This window comes from Chiloscyllium plagiosum, unplaced genomic scaffold (assembly GCF_037043375.1).
Source record: "Chiloscyllium plagiosum isolate Xiang-an unplaced genomic scaffold, Cpla_swu_hap1 HiC_scaffold_2, whole genome shotgun sequence".
Taxonomy (NCBI): domain Eukaryota; kingdom Metazoa; phylum Chordata; class Chondrichthyes; order Orectolobiformes; family Hemiscylliidae; genus Chiloscyllium; species Chiloscyllium plagiosum.
This window is the reverse complement of record NW_028270140.1, coordinates 100,288,322-100,305,379: the sequence shown is the minus strand read 5'-3', so window position 1 is coordinate 100,305,379 and position 17,058 is coordinate 100,288,322. Positions and strand designations below refer to the sequence as shown.

Below are 17,058 nucleotides of genomic sequence, written 5' to 3'. Positions count from 1 at the left end.
TTAATTCTGCATGGTGGAAATTAATTTTCTGAATGTCCAGTACAATGTTTAATTAGACATTCTTCAACATTGTAATTGATTAGATTAGATTACTTACAGTGTGGAAACAGGCCCTTCGGTCCAACAAATCCACACCGACGCGCAACCCACCCAGACCCGTTCCCCTACCTGACACTACGGGCAATTTAGCATGGCTAATTCACCTAACCTGCACATTTTTGGATTATGGGAGGAAACCGGAGCACCTGGAGGAAACCCACGCAGACACGGGGAGAATGTGCAAATTCCACACAGACAGTCACCTGAGGCGGGAACTGAACCAGGGCTGCTGGCACTGTGAGGCAGCAGTACTAACCACTGTGCCACCGTGCCACCCATTGTAATTGAGACACTACAACCCAAACTGCGTCCATGGAAGCTGTATCTTTATGATGGAATTTGTCTAGCAGATATTCAGCTCTTGATGCAGCTATTTCAGAATTTCATAAAGACTGAAGACTGAAGAATATTATTCACTTATTGCCTACACTAAATTGAGAGGAGAGCCAAGGAAATAGATGGTACAGTGAGTCAGTTCATTTCCTTTTCTCTGTCAGTTGTAAATGGCAAAAATTAGATTCTCGATTGATGTCCCACTGAAAAAAAAATGTTTTTAACAGTTGAGCAGTAAAATACCACCTGTTGTTGAGTATTAAACGGCAAGCTCACTCTGATTGTCTGAAGGAAATAGCCCTGTTTGGAGATCTGTTTAAAATTTATTACTAATATTCTCTTGAGGTGTATTTCCCATAACAAGGCAGTGATTCAGTAGTAACAGATGTCAGTTTGGTCAGATTTGTATTTTCTGCAGAAGTACACATAACTAAAGAGGATGGCAAAAGACAGGAGGTTTCTTAACGAATGAACTTGCCATATTACAAACAGAATGAAAGTTGCTAATTCAGCTCAACTTCTGTTAGGTCATTACTGCAGCTAGCGGCAAGCCCATCAGTACCCCTCTTCTTATCTTGTCTCCTGCCACTATCTGAACATTGGATCCATCTTACCTTGCACATTCTCCCTGTGTCTGCATGGGGTTCCTTCTGGTGCTGTAGTTTCCTCCTACAATCCAAGATGTTCAGGTTCGGTGAATTGCCATTCTAAATTGCCCATAGTGTTCAGGGATGCGTAGGTTGAATGTAGAGTAATAGGGGAATGGGTCTGGGTGGGAGACTCTTTGGAGGGTCATTGTGGACTTGCTGGGCCGAAGGGCCTATTTCCACACTGTAGGGATTCTATGATTATCCAAATCCATTCCTGTGACTCACTTGAATTTCTCAGAAGGGTATATAGAGGTGTCTAATGTTGTCTCTTCACAAGCAGCAGCTCCCACTGTCTTATCCTCTTCTCACTTGTTGACTTTCTCTCCTAGTACATTTGTCAAAAACTTATCAATTTACTTCTTGACCTGCACTGTATGTTTGAACTCTGACAGAAAAAATCAACAGACACTGCTTGCTCTACATTTTCTTCCATCGTGAACATTGTCCTCTTGTCTTCCTTTGTTCTTTCTCACCATATGGTATACTCCACATTCATAACCACTTCCTCAGTCTTACCATCTCATCTGACTTCTCTGTCATCATGGTATCAATCACGGGATCATCTATGACCACTTCCTGAATTTCCCACAATCCCTCTCCATTTCTGGGCCCAGCTAGTGCCCATCAAAACAGAGTTGAACAACAAATATCCTGTGTCCCCAGGACACCTGAGATTCTAGGGACACCCCTCAAGTTTTGGCCAGTTCATAGGAAACCATGGCAGCCATCAAAAACTACAGTTGGTTCTGCTATAATGCGTGTTTCTTCAATGTGAAATGGCGTTAATGTGATTGAAGAATTTAGACTATTATTTGTAGAAAGCAAACTTTCCTTACCTGTATTGGCTATACTGCGATTAGTTTATAATAGCACGGTTATTGCATGATTTTCTTATAACACGAGATTGCACGAGAACGGTACTATCATGTTATATCAGAACTGACTGTCATGCTAAGTTGCCCAAGTGGACACATTTCTAAACTTTTATTTGAAAGTAAAAGTAGTTAACTGTATAGAAAAGTCATATGAGTCAAGGTTGATTGGCAGACAGGAAAACAAATCTTTACAAATAAGAAACATAAACGCAATAAATGTGGTAAAATTAGTGAAGCAGGAAGAAAGTTGGCCTGATTGTTTTCATTTTATCTTTCTGTACCCATGAGAATTCTGCTGTTTATTCTCCAGCTCTACATCTGGCGGTTGGATGAAATCATGTCAACACTGAATACTTGTGGGTTTGCCTCCTAGTGTTCTCAATGAAGCAAGGACATCAACTATCATTTCCTCTTCTGAGCCATAATAAGTGTCATGGACTTGTTAAGATGAGCTTTTCATATCACACACCCTTCAAATAAATGAGTCAATCAATCTATAAGCTTTGTGGTAACTCAGGACTGGTCCATATTATAGTTGTATGCCAAAGCTTCAGCATATGGATTATGGCACATTCAAAATTCTTATATTCTTAAAATTATCTTTCACTGTGACTAGATACTGTGCAAGTTGAAAACAGGAACAGACATAAGCCAATCAAGGCTCCTTTGCCATTCATATGGATTGTGATTGATCCATTACCCAACCCCATTTTCCCTCCTTCTGGTCCATAACCCTTGATATTTTGCCCACCTCTCTGCCTGTTGATTGTGGTACAGTCATTTGCAAATGTGAATACTAGACTGACCACAGTGTATAGAAGTCTTACCTATTAATGTTACTTGACCTACTGAATGAGAAACCCAAAGTGCTATAATCTGATAAAAAGATCATTGACCTGAATAGTTAACTGAATTTCTCTCTGACAGATGATGCATGACATGATGTTTAGTTTTGGCATTTTCTGTTTTTGTTTCATCCACAATGTTTTGGGTTTGCAAAACAAAATGTCTGTAGCTGTATAACCCTATATTTTGAAATTCTGCTCTGTTTGTTAGGAGGGGATTTGCTCAGTAAATTAACCTTGTGCAAGGCATGGCATTGATTATTGTATTATTATGTCTTCCTTTCCCAGATTTGGTAGCTATTCCTGATTTTGAAGCAGGAGCCATGGAAAATTGGGGCCTAATCACTTTCCGAGAAATAACACTCCTTTACAAAGAAGATTCTGCATCAGTACTGGACAAACAGATAGTTAGTATGGTGATAGCTCATGAATTGGCTCATCAGGTATTTTGTTTAAGTTTCCATATATTTTGTAATAAACATTTCAAGCAGGCACTAAATATCATTTTTCAAAAAAAAAAGTTGTTTTATGAGCTGTGTTATCCTGACAAGGCCTATCCACAATTGCCCTTGAATTGAGTTGCCTTTTAAGCTATTTCAGAAGGCATTTAGAGTTAACCACATTAATATGAATCTGGAATCACATGTAGGTCTACCATGTAAAGATTAAGAGTAGAAGAACTGAATATTATTTAAATGGGGAAAGACTGCAGAAAGTTGCAGCACAGAAGGGTTAGGCATTCTCATGAAGAATCACTAAAAGCTAACATCCAAGTTCAGTGGAACATAGGGAAGGTAAAATAAATGTTGACTTTTATTTCAAAGGGAATGGAGCATAAAAATATAGAGATCTTGCTAAAACAATATACAAGGCACTAGTCAGACCACAATATTGGTCCCCTTAATTAAGGGAAAATATACTGACTTTTTAAAATTCACACATGTGATGTGGGTGTAGCTGGCTCGCCAGCAATTATTTCCCATCCTCGTTACCCTTGAGTTACTTCTTGAACTGCTGCAGTCTACATGCTGTAGATTAGCCCACAGTGCCATTAGAAAGGGAATTCCAGGATTTTGACCTAGTGACAGTGAAGGAATAGTGATATATTTCCAAGTCAGGAAGGTTAGTGACTCAGTGGTGAACTTGCAAGTGGTGGGGGTGTTCCCATATATCTGCTGCCCTTGTCCTTCTATATGGAAGTGGTCATGGGTTTGCTATCCAAGGGTCTTTGGTGAATTTCTGTGGTGCATCCTGTAGATGGTACATAATGCTGCTACTGAGTGTTGGTGGTAGAGGAAGTGGATGCTTGTGAATGTGGTGCCAATCAAGCAGGCTGCTTTGTCCTGGATGGCATCAAGCTTCTTGAGTGTTGCTGGAGTTGTACCCATCCAGACAAGTGTGGAGTATTCTATCACGCTCTTGACTTCTGCCTATAGATGATGGACAGGCTTTGGAGAGTTAGGAGGTGAGTTACCCGCTGCAGTGTTCCTAGCATTTGACCTGCTCTTGTAGCCACTGTGTTTATGTGGTGAGTCAAGTTGAGTTTCTGGTCAATGGTAACCCCACATGTTGATAGTGGGGGATTCAGTGATGGTAACACCATTGAATGTCAAGGGGCAGTGGTTTGATTGTCTCTTAGTGGAGATGCCTGGCATTTGTGTGCCATGAATGTTATTTACCACTTTTCAGCCCAATCCTGGATATTGTCCAGCTCTGGTTGCATTTCAACAAGGATTGCTTTAATGTCTGAGGAGTTGCAAATGGTGCTGAACATTTGTGCAATCAATAGCAAACATCCCCACTTCTGACCTTATGATGGAGGGAAGGTCAGTGATGAAGCAGTTGAAGATTGGCCAAGGACACTACCCTGAGAAAGTCCTCAGAGATGTCTGGGAGCTGAGATGACTGAGTTCCAAAAACCACAACTATCTTCCTATGTGTCAGGTATGATTTTAACCAGTGGGGAGTTTGCCCCGATCCCTGTTGATTCCAGTTTTGCTTGGAGTCATTGATGCCATATTCATTTGAATGCACCCTTGATGTCAAGGGCTGTCACTCTCACATCATCTCTGGAATTCAGCTCTTCATCCATATTTGAACCGAGGCTGCAAAGAGGTTAGGAGCTGAGCGGTCCTGACGGAACCCAAACTGGGTGTCACAGGACAGGTTATTGCTGAGTAGATGCTGCTTGCTAGTCCTGTTGATACCACCTTCCATCACTTTACTGATGATTGAGAGGGGACTGATGGGGCAGTAATTAGCCAGGTTAGATTTGTTCTGATTTTGGTGTACAGGACATACCTGTTCAATTTTCCATATTGCCAGGTGGATGCCAAAGTTATAACTGTGCTACAAGAGATTGACTAGGGAAACAGGAAATTCTGGAGCACAAATTTTCAGTACTATTGTTGGAATGTAGTCAGGGCCATAGCCATTGCAGTATCTGGTGGCTCCAAATGTTTCTTGATATCATGTGGAGTGAACCGAACTGGCTGAAGACTGGTACCTTTGATACTGGGGACCACTGGAGGAGACTGAGATGGATCATTCTTTCAGCAGGAGATTGTTGGAAATGCTTCAGCCTTATATTTGCTCTGATCTGTTGCGCTCTTCCTTCAGAACCTAACACACTGTGAGCTCCAGAATTTTTTTGTTTTCAGTAGAGATGATTCCTTCCCCATGTTTAACCGGAAGACTTCAAGGGGTCTAGAGTCAATGTTGAGGACTCCTAGGACAACTGCCTCCCAACTGTATACCATTGTGCTGTCATCTCTGCTGGGTCTGTCCTGCCAGTGGGACAGGACATATCAGGAGATGGTGATGTTGGTGTCTTTAACATTGTTTGTAAGGTTTGATTCTATGAGTATGGCTCAGTTAGGCTGTTGCTTAACTGGTCCGTGAGACAATTCTCTCAATTTTGGCACCAGTCCTCAAATGTAGTAAGGAGGATGGTTACCAGGCCGACAGAGGTGGCACGGTGGCTCAGTGGTTAGCACTGCTGCCTACAAGGGATCCAGGTTCGATTCCAGCCTCAGATGAGTATCTGTGTAGAGTTTGCACATTCTCCCCGTGTTTGCGTGGGTTGCGTAGATTGGTCATGGTCATGGGAAATGCAGGGTTGTTAGGGTAAGGGGATGGGTCTGGGTGGGATGCTATTCAAAGGGTCAATGTGGACTCTATGGGCTGAAAGGCCTTTTACAATGTAGGGATTCCATGAATCTGCCATTGTTTTTGCCAGTGCCTAGTTCAATGTCAGGTGGTACATCCAGCTTCATTTCTTTGTCAAGACATCGTGGCGATTGATGCAACAGAGTGGCTTGTTTTAGAGGGCAATAAAAAGTTCACTACATTGCTGTGGGTCTGGAGTCACATGTAGGCCAAACCAGGTAAGGATGATAGATTTCCTTCCCTGAAGGGCATTAGTGTGTGTTTTTCTGACACTCGACAATGGTTTCATGGTCATCAGTAGATTCATGATTCCAGATTATTTTAACGAATTCAAATCTCACTATCTTTTGTGAGAACCCAGGTTCTGTGCACATTCGCGAAATTTCTGGATAAGTAGTCTAGCGAAAATACCCCTATTGAAGCTTCATTAGGTTGATTTCAGGTGTTTTATGAGGAGCGAATAAGTAATTTGGGCTTGTGCTCATTCGAATTTAAAAGAATGAAAGGCAAAACATTATTGAAACAAATAAGTGGGGAGGTTGTTTCACCGCATCAGAGTGTTAGGACCAGAGGATATAATTTCAGAATGAGAGATTACTCATTTAAGACAGAGATGAGGAGGACATTTTTCTGAGGGTGGTCAATCTGTGGAATTTTTTTACCACATTAGGCTGTTGAGGCTGGGTCAATAAGAATATTCAAGGCTGTGATTGGCAAATTTTAATCAGTAAGAGGTACAGGGGCTATGGGATAAAGGCAGGAAAATGGAGGTGAGGAATATCAGATCAGCTATGATCTCATTGAATGGCAGAGCAGATCCTGATAAGCCGAATGGCCTGCTTCTCCTCCTATGTGTTATGGATCAGAAGATTAGATCACTGAGTGCTTTGTAGGAAGTTGCAAAAATTGGGGAGTGGTGAGATCATGAGGGATCTCAACATGATATGCAGTGCATAAAAATAACAAAAAAGGTTCAATTTTAATAAAATGGTACAAAATTCAACAATTCAGTGCAGAATTTGGCTGTTAAGATTGATCAAACACCCTAATAATACCTTTTGACATTTCAAAGTAAATCTATTTTGCTGTTGGATATTGTGGTTCATTTTGCTTTGCGTGACAAGCTTTCTATCTGAAGCCTTATTGTACTGGTAGATATGAATCTTTGCTAAAGATCATCAAACATCTGATTTCAGTTTCCAAAGTATGGTGTTTTAAATTTCATGTTTTGTTCTTAAGTTGTGGTGTACCACTTTTTGTTTCAGAAATACTGTTTCATTCGGCAGGAAAAGTTACTGACAAATCGAATTATGATGGCTAAATAAGATCACTGTTTTGGGACATTAATTAGATTTTGATAAACAGTACACTTTCCAAGCTGCCAGGAAGCCTCAATGTCTGGTAGATTATATGTCTTCTCATTTCCTGCGGATGTTCAGTTTGTGGCTGTCTGAAGTACACAACCTTAATCTGCAATCTTGCAACAACCTACTGTTGTCTTGACCTAATTCAGGCACTGTCCTGGAGAACTGCTATTACAGCATTTCTGCAAGAATACAGCATTGAAAGTAATCTTGATTTGCATAAACATTTGTTTTCTTTTTGAAATTATTCCACGTATTGAGCGTCTGTTTGGCCTTTAGTTCCCCTGACTTGAGAGGCGCCTAGTTGATCCATTCAGTCGTCTTTACCAATGAATGCTAGTTATGTGCCTAAGCTAACAACTTGTCTGTTTCATTACATTTTGCCCTTATCGCTCTAGAGAAGTTGTTTGTGAATCTGGATTGAGCGGTGTTTAGAACTTGCTTCCTTGTAATCTATTCATGGTGTGTCCTATATTACTATCAATAACATGTTAATGGTTTTTTTGTGGCTTGTTACAAAGCCTTTTGACATGAAGTACACTGTCAGCTGGGAACAAAAGCAAATAATTTTATTTAAGTAACAGTCAATTGTCAACCTTTTGCTTTGGCGAAAGAAAACAAAAGACTTCCATTTATATAACACCTTCCATGACTGTGAGACATCTTTAGTAAATGAACCTCAGAGGAACCTCGATTATTGGAATGCCTCGGGCAGGGAGTGTTTTATTCAGATAATCGAATGTTGGGACAATCGAATGTTCGGATAATCGAATACCGGATATCACAGTTTAGCTAAGCATCGGGACCTTGCAATCTTGTCCGGATAATCTGAAATTCAGATAATCGAATGCTGGATAATCGAGGTTCCTCTGTACTTTTGAAATGTGGTCTCTGGTGCAATTAAGAAGCATATCAGTCAATTTATGTACAACATCCCCCACAGACAATAATATGATAATGACTAGATATTATTCTGTTTTTGTGCTATTTGTTGATGTAGGGGAGAATTCAATCAAATTCCAAAAGATCTCTGTGAAAGGATTGCTCCTTTTAGCTAAACTGTAAATTGAGAGAAAGAACAAATAGAGGGAGAGATATCTGCAAAACCTCCTCTGATACTAGCTTAAACAGAGAATAACTTTTCCAGTCTGGAAAATATTTTGAATGGTTACATTATATTCTGAAAGCCTGGTTAACTCTTACAGGGATAACAATACTTGGAGTGGTGTAGAGGTAGTGCACTTATCTTTCAACACAATTTCAAGCAACAGTGTAACATTGTTCGGGAGCTGAAATAAGTCCTTTGATCTCTGCATTCTTGCTGCCGTGCTCAGTAAGTGGGCGACATTTACATCAAAAGCTGCTTTTAACCATTGACATTTGAGTGTTAGAAGCTAAAGATCAGAGGAAATCATCAATGTATTGAACATTGCGTTTCTAAACTATTAAGTACACATGAAATGAAGTCAAGGTTCAGTCTGTAAGGAAATATTGTCCAAAATATAATACTTGCGTGAATATAAAATTGCAAGTGAAACCTGCAAGGGCTTTTTGCTTACATTAAATCTAATATACAGACTTATGGTCACTGTTCCTGAAATGTTACCCCACTGAAACTTGGATCATCTGGCATTGTTCATTCCCTAATGTCAGGTTTAGTGTAGCCCCTTCTCAAGCTGGACTATTTACATTTCGTTTCAATAAATCTTCCTGGGCACACCTCACAAACTCCCCTCACCTGCTCCATCTACCCATCCAAGTGCCTGGCATTAAGCAAGGCCAGTCTATGTAAGGGAAGCTAAAAAGTCACCCAACACAACAACAATCCTTTTGTTTTTACATTTTTCCATTATCCATCCACATATCTGTTCCTCTAGTACCTGCTGGCTGTTAGGAAACCAGTAGGATATTGGTGTTCATAACAGGCTTCATCCTAGTGAGCCTTTTCTGAACTGCTTCCAGTGAAATATCTTTCCTCCAGTAAGGGGACCAAAACTGCTCACAGTACTCCAGATATGGTTTCACCAGCATCTTGTACAGTTGCAGTAAGATTTCCCTACTCTTATACTCTAACCCCCTTGCAATGTAGGCCAACTGGAGAAGAAAAATGTTGGAATTTGAAAAGGCTGTCTCTGCTCATCCAGAGCAGTGAGTTCCTCCTCTTCTTACCTATTGGTGGGAACATTGTTGATGCTGGACTTGGTTGTGGTAGGGTCTAGAGTTGAAAAGTGTGGTGCTGGAAAAACAAGCAGGCCAGGCAGCATCTGAGGAGCAGGAGAATCGACATTTCGGGCAGAAGCCCTTCTTCAGGAATGAGGCTGGTGTGCCAAGCGGGCTGAGATAAAAGGTAAAGGGGAGGGAATTTGGGGGAGGGGCGCTGGGAATACGATAGATGGAAGGGGGTGAGGGTGATAGGCTAGAGAGGGGGTGGGAGCGGAGAGGTCGGGAAGAAGACTGCAGGTCAAGAGGGCGGTGCTGAACCTGGAGGTTGGGACTGAGATAAGGTGGGGGGAGGAGAAATGAGGAAGCTGGAGAAATCTACATTCATCCCGTGTGGTTGGAGGGTTCCTAGGCGGAAGATGAGGTGCTCTTCTTCCAGGCGTCGTGTGGTCAGGGTCTGGCGATGGAGGAGGCCAAGGACCTGCATGTCCTTGGCGGAGTGGGAGGGGGAGTTAAAGTGTTCAGCCACGGTTCAGTTGGGTTGGTTGGTGCAGGTGTCCCAGAGGTGTTCTCTGAAACGTTCCGCAAGTAGGCGGCCTGTCTCCCCAATTTTCAGGAGACCACATCGGGTGAAACGGATACAGTAAATGATGTGTGTGGAGGTGCAGGTGAATTTGCGACGGATATGGAAGGATCCCTTGGGGCCTTGGAGGGAGGTGAGGGGGGAGGTGTGGGCGCAAGTTTTGCACTTCTTGCGGCTGCAGGGGAAGGTGCCGGGAGTGGAGGTTGGGTTGGTGGGGGATGTGGACCTGACGAGGGAGTCGCGGAGGGAGTGGTCTCTCCGGAATGCTGATAGGGGTGGGGAGGGAAATATATCCTTGGTGGTGGGGTCTGTTTGGAGGTGGCGGAAATGACGGAGGATGATACGATGTATCCGGAGGTTGGGGGGGGGGGGGGGGGGGGGTTCTGTCCTGGTGGTGATTGGAGGGGCGGGGTTCAAGGGCAGAGGTGCGGGAAGTGGAGGAGATGCGGTGGAGAGCATCGTCGACCACATCGGAGGGGAAATTGCAGTCTTTGAAGAATGAGGCCATTTGGGTTGTTCGGTAGTGGGTTCAGTAGTCCCCGGAGCTGCCGTCACTGCAGCTACTTCCGCCCCCAGTGACGTCACTCACCTGTTCAAGGACCACACCGCACACTACGTCACTCCCACATCCCACATTTTTCAACTCTGGTCTCCAGCATCTGCACTTTCTCCCTGTGGTAGGGTCTAACTTATTTAAATTGAACTAAAATAGCCTTATGGTTTTCCCCAGCTTTTCGACATGACACAATCTTACTCTTGCCTTTGTTGAAATTGGTGTATTGATTAAAGTGAGCAAGGAGGGAGGTTGGAGATCACAACTCTAGGACAGACAGCAGCTGCCTCTCGCCATAACTGAGCTGTTCAGTGACCAGGCACAAGTTTTGAGAACATAAGAAATGTATAAGCGAGAAGTCTTTCAGCCAACTTCAGAGACAGAAGGGGTATTTAAAGAATGTGTAACAGCCTACCTGCAATCTCTTGTCAATGTGTGGTGCAATTTTGTCCATAAAGAATGCTGCAGAGCTGGTAGCAACTTCACAGTCATCTGCAGGACAGCTGTGTATCACAAGCACTGTACTGGGTTTTGTGACTGTTTTAGATATTCTCTCTATCAACATTTCCTCCATCAACCGGTCTGAATATTTTACATTCAGGAATATGCCCATAACTAGCTACCAAGAATATTACCTAGTGATGCAGTGAAATGATCTAACTGTGAAAACGTGTTATCATGTCTCTTATGTGCTCCTCCAGCATTTAAGTCAGAGTTATAAATGTTTGGTCAGGGAAGGCTAATAAATATGAATATAAAGCTAATTTTTTTTTCAGACAACTTGCATGTCCTGTCTCTTTTTGTGGGCTGACTTACATATCAGCATTCCTTTCTGGTAGACAACTCCTATTTTTTAAAACCTGATTCCAAGCAATTTTACCTGCTAGCTCCAGGCTAAAAGTTGTGTGTTGGGACCTTCTGATCACTGGAAATAACAAGGCCATGTTCTTGTAGGCTTCAGGGTGACCATGTCAAATACCAATTTTGTTTGCAGAGTACATTCTTTGTAGACACATTTAGAAAGCAGTCTTCACAGCAATGGACATCTGTGTTTGTTTACACTGTGACAAGATGACTAACCACTCAACATCTGTAATGTTGGTTGATTAATTCTGGCTGGAAATCAGTGATTCTTACAGCAATTTGAAATGAGTTGTGAGATTCTCCAAACTGGTTTATCTTGAACTCACATTTCTCAGTGTTTGCAATCTTATGTTTTTACTGAGTAATTTTATTTAAAAAGGATTTAAGCTTTTTGATATTCTTTTCCATTTAAAAGACATGGGAGACCATCGTTCCAATAGCTAGGGAGTTTGCCAGCTTTCAGATGCTTAACCTATTTAAGACATTGTTCATGATATAATATAATATAGATTGGCATTAGAGTAAGTGTAAAATAGCTACACTTCCTGAATTTGTTTTATTTTTCTCAGTGGTTTGGTAACCTGGTGACTATGGAATGGTGGAATGACCTTTGGTTAAATGAAGGATTTGCCACCTTTATGGAATTCTTTTCACTTGAAAAAGTATTCCCTGAACTCCAAGTGGTAAGTAAATAATTTTAAATTTGTGTTGCGTCTTGAAAGCATTGTTCATAGCATGAATAGGGAACGTGTCGTTCTGAGACTTCTGTTTAATCTCAATGACTATAGTTCATACATGGAACTGGGGTGGTGTATATTAAAGTTAACTGAGGCAAATAGTGTACTTTTACATCCTTATATTTGTTGTTTCCTAGGAGTCAGAAGTTAAGCAAATCCTCTCAAACATGTTAGTGCAGCTGAGCAGCAACAAACTGTTAGAATCAAATCCTTGACTAATTGGTTATGAAACAGTTAGTTTGTACAGCTGTACTGCTTATATCAATGTGCCACTGAGGAAAGTCATATATATAAATGATTGAGAAGAAGTAGTGATTGCTGGTCCTTCATAGCTTTTTGTTGGAAATATCAACTTGTCATAGCACACTGGTCAAGTAGCTGATCTACCTACTCACATTTCTCTGTATAGCTACCTCTGAACCTGCCACAAACTGTATACCAAACATAGAAATGTTCCACAACTCCCACAATATGCTGTCAAAATACAGAGATAAGTATTGAAAGAAATATGTGATCATCTCCAGTAATACCATTGACAGCCTCAGCAAACACAAATGAAACGCTCAAATTATACTTTATATAAAGGGAACATCTAACTATAAATCATCTATGCCACAAAGGTATGTCTTGTTCAACCATAAACATACCAGTCACTTCTTGAATAGCTGTGGTGTAAGACGCAAACTCAGTCTTTCCAACAGGGCCTCACTTTCCCATTAAACTGATCCTCAAGTTTGTTCACTGGCAGGTGTATTTCATTGGAGTTTTCTGGATACGTTTAACAGTGATAAGGAACATGTTTGTGAAACCCACCTCCTCACCAGCCTATTTTCAATCCTGATAGTATAGCCTTCTATAGTTTTTATTCAACCAACCTACTAATGACACCCGATTCATGATCTGATCCTTTGATACAAACTCTTGGCTCTGCTGAATATCTGAGCTATTTACACCACTTTCTTAGGATCCAGTCCTTTTGGCTTGGTCATACATCATTTCTTAGGTCCACGCCCCCTTCCAACCCACCCTCCACATCCGCATCTTCCTTGCTGCTGCAAGAGGTGTGAAACATGTGCCAACATCTCCCACCACACATCCATCCAAGGTCCCAAAGGATCTTTTCACTTCCTGCAGAGATTTTTCCTGCACATCCATCCACCTCATCTACTGTGTCCGTAACTCCTAATGTGGTCTCCTCTACATCGGGGAGACAGGACACCAACTTGTGGAGCGGTTCAGAGAACATCTCTGGGACAACCACACTAAACAACTCCACCATCCTGTGGCCAACCATTTCAACTCCCCCTCTCACTCCGCCAAGGACATGCAAATCCTGGGCGGCCTCCACCACCAAATCAAATCCATCTGCCCTGGAGGAAGAATGCCTCATCTTCCGCCTTGGGACCCTCCAACCACACAACATCAACTTTGCCAGTTTCCAAATCTCCGCACTCCTCACCTCATCCCAGATCCAACCCTCCAACTCAGCACTGCCCTCTTGACCAGTCCTATCTGTCCATCTTGCTTCCCAACTAACTGTTCAACCCTCCCAACTGACCTATCACAATCACCCTCCACCTGCATCCACCTATCGCCTTCCCAGCAACCATCCTCCCAGTCCCACCCCCACCCCCCCCATTTATCTCTCAGCCTCGTTCCCTCTCCACATTCCTGATGATGGGCTTATGCCTGACATGTCAACTCTCCTGCTTCTCAGTTGCTGCCTGACCTGATGTGCTTTTCCGGCGCCATCCTTTTTGACTCATACATCACTTTCCCAGAGTTTTGGGGTTCTCTTCTTTTGCTGTCCAAACATAAAGCTGACCATTTTATAATGAGCTTGACTTGCTCCTAAACACACCAAGTACTTGATAACTCCATCCTGCTGCAGAACATTGTCTAGACCTGGATTCTGAATGCCTTTGCCTCCAGCTCTCCTTTTTGTCTGCCAGCCGCACAGCTTCTATTCTTAATTTCCTTCCAGTTGGTACTGCTTCAATTCAAGGGCAGCAAGCTCACATTGACTGGTGGGTTTTATTATACAGAAAATTAATATTGACTCCTTTACAGTTGGTGAAAATTCTTAAAATTCCTTTCCATGCATTCTCAACAAGTATGTAGAAATATTACAGACATTTGTATTGTTTCAAAATTGTTTGCTTCTGCATCAAAGATGATCACCAATATTAAACAAGTATCTCTTGCATATCTGCTGCTGAATTCCTCAGTCGTGCTTCCACTAGCTCTAGAATTTACTTTTCCAGCTTCCTCCTGGCATGTCTCTCACATTGCATCCTCTGTAAACTTCAGGTCATCCAGAAATTTCAGCAGGTCCTGTTTCCCTCCTTTACTCCCAATAACCTACATTGGTTCATTTTCAAACAATGTCTTACTTTTAAAATTCTTGACCTTGATTTCAAATTTCGCAAGGTCTATCCCCTCCCTATTATTGTTATCACTTTCAGCTGGACAAACTCCCAGATATCTGCATTCCACTATTTCTTGACTCTTATGCGTCCCTGATTTCAATTGCTCCAATATTGCTGGTCAAACAAGTTATCTCTGACTCATTATAAACATTGTTCATACAGATGTTGGTTCCAGCAGTAGTTCAAGTGTAGTGTGCAGATGAACTGGAGCCTAAGGGTTATATACAATTAAAACTTTGGATTGCTACAAGTAGGTCTGTGGTCAAGTGTTCACTTATCGATGACAAAGGCCTGTCAATGGCTGTGATTGGTTCTTAGGTACCTGGACAAATTGGGGCTGTGAACAGGCTAGTGAGAAGCCTTCGAATCTCCATCAGCTCAGGAGCTGCCTCAGCTCCTTGCAGTAAAAGATATTTTAAGCCTGAAGAAATCTAGTTTACTGTTCATTCAACAATTGCTGTAAGCTAAGACTGCTAATTAATAAGTCAGAGACCTTTTATAAATGTAAACCATCGCCTGTGCCTCCTACAAACAGTATACACATCCAGAGAAGGAAAACTGAGAAGCAGTATTCTGATGAGCACAAGAACTATCTCAGTAAATCTTGTGAATAGTTTTTCCTCTGTCCATAACACTAACATTACTAATGGTTGTTTTTAAGTACAGAAACCTGGTCTGTGCTTTCTGTCAATCAGGGTCCAAGAGTCAAGTTGGGAATTAGACCATAAGACCATAAAATATAGGAACAGAATTAGACTATTTGGCCCACTGAGTCTGCCCCATCATTTGATCAGGGCTGATGTGTTTCTCAACCCAATTCCCCTGCCTTCTCCCTGTAACCCTTGATTGTTTTACCAATCAAGAATATACCTATCTCTGTCTTGTATTCACATGTGGCTTAGCCTCCACAACTCACTGCGGCAATGGTTTCCACAGATTCACCATTTTCTGGCTGACGAAATTCCTCCTCATCTCAGTCATAAAGGGTCACCCCTTCTCTCTAAGGCTGTGCCCTCGGGTCCTAGTCTCTCCTGCTCATGGAAACATCTTCTCCATTTCCACTCTAACCAGGACTCTCAGTATTTTGTAAATTTCAATGAGACCTTCCCTCAACCTGCTAAACTCCATTGAGTAAAGACCCACAGTCATCATATGCTCCTCATATTACAAGCCCTTCATCTCTGGGATCATTCTTGTAAACCACCTCCGGATCCCTCCAACACCAGCACCTCTTTCCTTAGAAAAGGGGGCCCCAAACTGTGCAAAATATTCTAAATGCAGTCTGATCAGATCCTTACATATCCTCAGCAGTACATTTCTGCTTTTGTATTATAGCCGTCTTAAAATAAATGCTAAGATAGCATTTGCCTTCCTAACTACAAATTGAAACTGTATGTTAACCTTTAAGAGAATCATGAACCGGGATTCTTAAATCCCTTTATGCTTCAGAATTCAGAAGTCTTTCCTCAGTTAGAAAGTAGTTTATGCCTGTCTTCTTTCGACCAAAGTTCACAACCTCACACTTCATCACATTTATTGCATCTGCCACTTCTTTGCCCTCTCCTAATCTATTCTTCTGGCATTTCTTCGCTCCCCATTACTACTTCCCCAGCCTCATTTACCAGCAGTCTAATATCCACTGTTGCCTCTCTCTTCCCTTTATATATCAAAAAATACTCTTGCAATCCGCTTTTATATTATTAGTTAGCTTATCCACATATTTCATCTTCTCCTCACTTATTGCTTTTCTACTTATCTTCTGGTGGTTTTTAAAGGCTTTCAAATGCTCTGGCTTCCTGCTGATCTTCACTACATTATAGTTTAATTTTGCTTTTACAGTGTCCTGACTTCCATTGTCAGCCATGAATGCCTGTTCCTACCCTCAGTCTGTTTCTTCTCCCTCGGGATGAATTTTTGCTGTGCATCCTGAATTACACCCAGAAACTCCTGCCATTGCTGCTCCCTGCTAGGTTCCCCTTCCAATCAACTCTGGCCAGCTGCTCCATCACGTCTTTGTAGTTACCTTTACTCAATGCTAATAATGTTACATCCGATTTCAGCTTCTCCCTCTCAAACTACAGGATGAATTCTTTCATATTGTGATCACTGCCCCCTAGAGGTTCCTTCACCTTCTGCCTCTTTCCACATCACTAAATTCAGAATTGCCTGTCCCCTTGTGAGTTGTAACCCAAACTCTGCCAAAAAATTTCATAAGCATTTCACTAATTCCGTTTCATGAAATTCACTACCAACCTGATTTTCCCAGTCCACCTGCACTTTGAAATCCCCTATGATTATTATAACAGTGTATTTCTTACATGTCTTTCCTATTTCCTGATTTACTTTCTGTCCCACATCATGACTATTGCTAGGAGGTCTGTACACAACTCCCATCAGA

The 17,058-nt window shown here is 41.9% G+C and overlaps 1 protein-coding gene across 2 annotated transcripts in view; it reads left to right on the top strand.

Annotated features, from left to right (window-relative positions):
- LOC122559783 (leucyl-cystinyl aminopeptidase-like) overlaps positions 1 to 17,058 on the top strand; it is a 119,927-nt gene that overhangs the window by 56,877 nt on the left and 45,992 nt on the right. For both annotated transcript variants that reach the window (XM_087998988.1, XM_043709814.2), the window contains exons 6-7: positions 3,091 to 3,245; positions 12,064 to 12,177. In XM_087998988.1, coding sequence (XP_087855114.1) covers positions 3,091 to 3,245; positions 12,064 to 12,177 — 269 coding nt within the window. The remainder of the gene's footprint in view (positions 1 to 3,090; positions 3,246 to 12,063; positions 12,178 to 17,058) is intronic.